Source organism: Thunnus albacares, chromosome 11, assembly GCF_914725855.1.
Source record: "Thunnus albacares chromosome 11, fThuAlb1.1, whole genome shotgun sequence".
Lineage (NCBI taxonomy): Eukaryota > Metazoa > Chordata > Actinopteri > Scombriformes > Scombridae > Thunnus > Thunnus albacares.
This window is the reverse complement of record NC_058116.1, coordinates 2,965,200-2,972,675: the sequence shown is the minus strand read 5'-3', so window position 1 is coordinate 2,972,675 and position 7,476 is coordinate 2,965,200. Positions and strand designations below refer to the sequence as shown.

The 7,476-nt window shown below is 39.9% G+C and overlaps 1 protein-coding gene across 1 annotated transcript; it reads left to right on the top strand.

The window, feature by feature from the left end:
* Positions 1-1,595: 1,595 nt before the first annotated feature.
* Positions 1,596-3,640, top strand: olig2 (oligodendrocyte lineage transcription factor 2). Its single transcript, XM_044366170.1, has 2 exons — positions 1,596-1,676; positions 2,129-3,640. Exon 2 carries the CDS (start codon positions 2,151-2,153, stop codon positions 2,964-2,966), a length of 816 nt encoding a protein of 271 aa, XP_044222105.1. The 5' UTR covers positions 1,596-1,676; positions 2,129-2,150; the 3' UTR covers positions 2,967-3,640.
* The last annotated feature ends 3,836 nt before the right edge of the window (positions 3,641-7,476 follow it).

Here is a 7,476-nt window from a genome sequence, read left to right as displayed (position 1 = left end):
AAAATCTCATCAGATGGGGGTCCGTGGTCTAATTTGTTTCAGTTTAGGGTCCTTGACATGAAAAAGTTTGAGAACCACTGATCTAAATCATTGCGCGTGGTATATTAAACTGTGGGTAACCATAGCAACTGTACAGATAATTCGGGAAATTAATTGGAACTAACTGACCACAGAAAAGAAGTAAATAAATAAATAATACATACATAAATAAAATTCGAATAGCTACGTATTTTTCAATACGTTTATTTTTTATTTAAATTAATTTAAATTAATTGTATTTAAAAAATATGTATTTTTTCCTTTTCTAATATGGATGTTGTTGCCGTTTCACTGAAAGTCACTGTCGCTTTGTTTGTTGCTTTGTTATAACTTAATGTTTGTTCTCTTTCCCTTCGTTCAAGGCAATGAATCCCCTACAGACAGTCAGATACTTGACACTGATAATTATTCTAAATTACAACCCACATTTTAAATGTATCCTACAGAGAGCTGTGTCTGTAATTATTAACTCTGTGTTATTAGAGTGATCCTGTAGGCTTCATTTTATTTGACCAATAACCAAAGCAGAGAAGTATATTTCTATATCAGTCTTATGAAAACAGATCAGCTTGTAGAGGCAATTAGCGCTGATTGCGTCTGACTGCACAATACAACTTGTCATATTTCGGGACAAAGCTGCTGTCAGTTTCAGTTATGTAGGAGAGCAAATCACCGGTTTGGGCCCTTATGTCAGTCAGAGGCCGTCTGAGCGCCAGCAGCAGGCCACACATGCTATCGCTCACTGCAGACTAATTGAAATGTTACGGATCATAACCGTTAAAAACAATTTTGCACACTTCATTAATTAACGTTAAAGATGCTCCTTAACGGCAGCTGCTGGCCGACAGCGGGTAAAAACGGAAAACAGCATATTAACTCAGAGGAAACATATTGCGCTGCTTATCAGGCTTCGACCGCTTCTTATTGTTCATTTGAAGGGTCGATGAGATATTATGGTCAAACAGACTACAGGAGGTTTAATGACGAAAAGAAAAAAGAGAACACGTTTTTGATTAAAAAAAATAAATAAAATAAAAATAAATAAATAGCGGGGAAGATATTTTATAAATTAATTACATTAAAATAATTAGATATTGAACTTTACGTCACATATATATATATATATTTATTTTCAGTTTCTTCTGGAAAACGAATAAATTATGGTTCATGTAAATCTAAAACGATTGAAATGAATCGTAAAGTTTTGGAGTCTGAATAATACAAGCAAATTAATATTCAGTTAACGGCGAAATGTGGCGTCATCGATGTGTTATTAGCTGTAGTAAAATCCATCCACACACGGGCCAACATTTTCACAAGAAGGGGCCATATGTAGGAGGGAGTGTGTCTGATTTCACTTAATAGTGATGCTGTGTGTTGGTAATTACATCAGGCTGGAGGGCCCTCCGTCACCCTCCTCCCCCCCCCCCTCCTCCTCCTCTCTCCTCCCCGCATGGAGCTGATTGGTCGCAGGGAGGCAGCCGGGACCGAAACTGCGTTGTCCTGGTGACCCGGCTTCTGTGCGCTTTAGCCCGCTATAAAACCCTGCGGTCGCACGCAGGCGTGCCAAATGGGCTGTCAGATGCGATCTGGAGTAACAAGTGGATTTGTCATCATCACGCTTGGAAACACTCTCGGTAGGTGATTCAATATTTGTTTTCAGATATCCTTAAACTGATTTTAGGGTTGTTCTCCTGCTTTATTCCTGCCAAGCCAGAATGAACTAGAAGTAGAATACTATGTTGATAGAGTAGAATCAATAGAAAAGATGTGGACACTCACTGATAACTTCTGTCTTATCTCATATCTGATGATTATAAAGATGAAAAATGATAAAGCAAATTTGCAAGAAATATACTGTGTTTAAATATTAAGCTTCTGCGGCGATCAAGATCATTTCCCCTCCATTTAACCACCAAATAACCAGAACCAAATCTTGTCTTGCCTCTCTTTAATTATTAGTTATGTTGATAAAATGACAAAAACTTTTGTCATCATTTATAATGAAATATTATATCATCTTTGCTGGCGGTGACATGAGACGGGGACTTTGGGGATTCAGTAAATTAACAAAGTTTTGTCTTCTCAGGAACCCTTGCTGGACCAGGACCATGGACTCAGATACGAGCCGCGTGTCGAGCAGACCGTCTTCTCCCGAGGTCGATGACATCTTCATGTCCACCCTGAAGAAGTCCGTACACGGCTTCTCCGGGGCCGTGTCCTCCACACAGAGCGACTCTCCGTCGGAGATCCCCGGCCTGCGCGGCCTCTCCGGCAGCGACGAGGAGTCATTGGCCCTCCGGATGTCCAAGAAAGACCGTAAACTGCTGTCAGAGAACGAGCTGCAGTCGATCCGCCTCAAGATCAACAGCCGCGAGAGGAAACGGATGCACGACCTCAACGTGGCCATGGACGGGCTCCGGGAGGTCATGCCCTACGCGCACGGACCGTCGGTGCGCAAACTCTCCAAAATCGCCACCCTGCTGCTGGCTAGAAACTACATCCTGATGCTGAGTAACTCACTGGAGGAGATGAAGCGGCTGGTCAGTGAAATCTACGGCAGCAGCGGCCACCACGGCGGCTTCCACCCGTCAGCCTGTGGGACTATGACACACGCGGGACCCGTGCCGGGACACCCGGCAGCTTCCCACGCCTCACACCCGGCGGTGCACCACCCGCTCCTCCCGCCGGCCGTCTCCACCGCCTCTCTGTCCGCGCCCGGCATCTCCGCCGTCACCTCGGTCAGACCCCATCACGGACTCCTCAAAGCCCCCACGGCCGGTGCAGGGCCGCTAGGCAGCAGTTTCCAGCACTGGGGCGTTGGCACCGGGATGCCCTGTCCGTGCAGCATGTGCCAAGTCCCGCCTCCGCATGTGTCCAGCATGAGCGCCGTCACCATGCCGAGGCTGACCAGCGACTCCAAGTGACTCTAAACTAACGGAGACGAACTTTTCTGGCTGTTACAGACTCTCTCCCAACATTACCAAGCTTTTTATTTATCTTTGTTGCGTCGACGGAGCCAGTCAAGGCCAATGCATTGATTTTCCTTACTGGGAATTTGGGGGTTTTGAAACTAACTTAGTGTTTTATGGTAATTAACTTCACTTGTAACAGGTGTTTCTTTACAGAGCTCCTAAAGCACAGCAAACTTCTGCTTATTATACTGGAAATCTCTGATGGCCCAGGCATCTGTGTGTGTCTAAAGTTATTTAAAGATCACATTTAATCGCTGGTGATGAATTACCTTTCCGTTCTGTGGGCCTGCAGGGGGAAAGTTCCCAACTAAAATCAAACCACACATATAGAGTGTAAATATGTAGATGGATTATTCTGTTTAAATAGTCGGAGATATTATATATTAGAGTCTTGTTAAAGTGTGGGAAGACTCCCCCACCCCTCACATGTTGCACCTGCTTTATTCTATCAGTCTTATTCAGTTCTTCTCTCCTTATTTTCTCCCCAGCTGTCATTCAGTGCCCGACGCAAACAATGACCACTTCTTTATTTTTTTAATAAAAAATGAAAATGATATTTATTTACTTATTTTGGACGGGAATTTCAGATGAATCTCTGATTGTGCTGGGGTTTGAAATGTAAAATAAAGACGATTAATTGAAAAGGAAAAAAAAGTCTGTGGTGATGTCTTGTTGTTTTTATCTTTGTGTATCTTATAGGAGCAGCATGTTGAACTGAGCTTTAAAGCAACATTCATACACTAACAGGCCAGTAGATCACTGAAAACATCACAGAGGATAAGCAGATCTTCAATCATACTGTCAAAACTTTCCTCAACAGCATTTTAATGCAGAATTATGGAAAAGTAACTTTCAACTTCGTCAGCAACGACGTCTTTTTTAACGTCATGAGCGTCACTTTTAATGTAATTTATGCTTGAAAGAGAAAAATACACACAACATTTAACCTGAAAGTTTGTTTTTTTTAATCATAATTATTATAACTTTAAAGCAAACAGTCTATGGAAATAATATTATAATACATCTCTGGACGATGTCCTGTAGATAGATCCATCTATTTTTCACCTTGAAGTCAACAGTGGGCTTCATAGTTCGGCCTCTATTAACGTCCAATTAAAATAGCTGAATTTCATAATAATTAGCCTCATGAAACAATTTTGTGATTCGGGGCTATTAAATAAATTTTACTTGACTTCATAGAAAATGCTTCTAACAGTGCAGCCTATATTCACAATTCAAGCAGAAATAATCACAATGCAGGTGTTTATGAAAATGTTTTGGCATGTTAATAACTTATATTTTAACCTAATATATATCCCAGTATAACTTCATGATCTCCATTTAATAAATATGGGAATTCCAGTTGGGAAATTACTGGTTTCATTCGATTTTATGGATAACATTTTAATTAATTTTCATCATTCTAGGCAGACTATTGCGTTTGTGTCTTTAACAAAACAGTTGTTCAGAGTTCAGCAGAGAATGAATATGACTTCAGCTTCTCATCAAACACAAACCCACTAGTGTAACCACACAGGACTGGTTTTTACAGGCTCCGCAGGTCCAACTGGACTTTCATCCTGTATACTTAATTTGTTAAGATCAGCTGAAGGATTTGATTCAAGTATCTTCTATTTTCCAACTTGTATGACGAGGGAGCGCACAACAGCGCAAAGAAAATCTGTATTTGGCATCATATTTGCAGTTAAAGACGCGCACAGAAATCTCTGCTGGCAGAAAGAAGCCAGTGATGAGTACAGGCCGGTATACTTTAGGAAAAGGTAGCAGCTGCATAGCAGATTGCGCATGCTGTTGCAATGTTTTCCAAAGGCTTTTGAGGCAGCAACGATATGAACTAAATCTCTGAATATTCATGCACGCATTTGTTTATTCGTCTCATTAGTGGAATTGAATTATTCAAAGTCCTTCAGCGTTTTGTAGGACGTTTCAGAGAGGAAGAGGTCATTTGGTACAATACAACAAAAATACAGTCTATTTTGCAGGTATCAGATCATCATTATTTGAATGTCTCAGCATGTGAAAACCAAAATATTAAGATGATAAAATCCTGAGATACCTCTTCAAATTCATAGTTTATATCTTAATTTTGTGGGACTGCTGTTTTGTCAGTTTTTAAAGCCTGATATGCGCTCATCTCAGCATTCACTTTCATATTAGACAGTAAGTATCTCTGATCTGATGATATACTGACAGTTTAGCAGAAAAGAGCCATGTTTCAGCTACAACACTACTACTCATTTGTTTTTAATGCTTTTACTTCAATTACATCAAAAATAAGGTTTAGTTCTGTAACAGAGAGGGAAGAAAAAAAGATGAATAGCTGAAAAGGATCATTTGTATGTTGGACATTAACAGTATGACAGCTTGTTAATTAGTCAGAAACTTTCATGTCATACAAAAAAATCATAAATGATTGTGAATGTTTGTTGTTTGGCTGAGCCGGCTTTGCCATAAAGAATCCTGGTGTTTTGATTTCACAGAAAAGACATGATTAAAATAGACCCACACAAGTGTTTCTGGCTATTCTGGCTGATTAAATCTCTGCTCAGGTTGAAGTAGGCTAGAGTTATTCTGACAATAACATAAGGACAGAATGTTAAAAGTTTTGGGCTCTTTAGTCTTCTCAATGAAGCAATTGTGCTGCAAGTGAAACCTTTACTTTTCTCCATTTTCAATTTTCAAACTGCCACAGTCTGTCCACACTCACAGTCCAGAGAATCATAATCAGGCAAAATCATCCAAGTCATTGGTGCACTCCCAAGTGTGTCAACAGGCCTTTTTCACAACAGATATTTTGACCTGTCATAGCAGGAAAATCCCAGGTGTTTATAATAACATTAACAATGTTTGGCATGACTGTGACAGTGAGACAGCATGCATAATACCAGGACACTGAAACTGAAGCAGCTAAATGTAATTCAGCCATCTTTTATTTCATCATTTACCAGGGTACAGATAATGTACTTTTCACTGCCACTCTGTCCACAGGGATTAACAGTTTGTGACTCTCACTGCTTCAACCCATATCCATTTCAGACTTAAAACACCAACTTCCGGTTTAAGCCCTGCCCATTCCGAGTATAGATACAGGTACAGATAGTTGGTTGAACAGATACAGATACAGATAATGGTGTACTCACTCACCCCTATTATTTACACCTGTGCTTTTCCTGCTGTCACATGTCAAAATGTCTTCCGTGAAAAAGGCCCCATAAACCTGTGAATACACCTGTATTTTAACTGGCTAATGTTGTTAAGTAAATACATTTATCATGCAATATACTTTCTAAACACTATACTACACTGTTTGTCTTCATCAGTTCATTTGTTCAGCTCAGGTCAACTTGCAGCTGTTGATTGCTTCTTTTACCTGATGACTTAAGTTTTTATCATTGCTACTTGCAGCTATATTTTGTCTTTTTCATGTGAAGGTACCTGTCATGTTATTATATTCCCAGCACAACTACAAAGGAGAGTGATGTTGGACAGTTTTCAGCGATCTAAAACATTACAGTAAATAAAAAGAGCAGGGGCTTGTTTCTTTTCTTAGCATTTTTCATTCACAGAAAATCAACCACTGAAGACTCTATTAAAGACCCTAGTTAGTCACCCTACAGAAGCCTAGACAGTCCATAAGTCAGTTCAAGTTACCTGTTAACTTTTTCTCAATTTAAAAGCTCTCTTTAGGCTCTGGTATGTTTTATACTCTCCCCATCTACAATTGGACACATGTTTGATTAACTTCTACAGGGGATGTTAAAAGCCCTTCTGGGAAATGTAGGAAATAACTAAAATAGAAGTACGTGGTTTGTTGAAGGAAAGTTGACAACAAAAAATGGAACAGACTGAACATCACAGATCGATGCTAGTGAGGTTCAACACAAAATAATCCAAATTCACTAAGTAATTGACTTCTCTACATGCTCCATCTGCAACATGCTGCCAGCTTCCCTTCTCATTTTGGCATACAGCTGTTTTTGAGAATTAACAAAACATTTGATGGCACATAGAGGCATAAGCTGTGGGATAATTTGTGTAAGGACTTCTGCTTTACTACAGGTGTGTCAGCACTAAATGCAGGTAGCACAATTTACAATGTGTCACAATATATCACAAAAATGATTATAAAACCCCCTCTCTCTCCTACGATTACAGAGTTTCCAGAGCAGCTTCAGTGCTCCTTGCCATACATTCTCCAAGTCTCTGAACTCTACTGGAGGGATGAACATCATTCTCCAAAAACATATTCCCTCATTTGGTGTTTGGATGATGCAGAGTGCTATCTAAAGTTATGTTTTGTTGTTGTCAAAATGTCCATACGATATACATGTTCACTGATAATGTCCTTTGTTTTCTCCACAGTATCTACTCATGGCAACTAAAGCATGATTACAGTTTTCTATGGTTATGTTTAGGTGCTCACAGTGCTTGGTAAAGGTTA

Coding starts and splice junctions, on each gene's coding strand:
- olig2 (XM_044366170.1), top strand. CDS start 2,151: ATGGACTCAGATACGAGCCGCGTGTCGAGCAGACCGTCTTCTCCCGAG.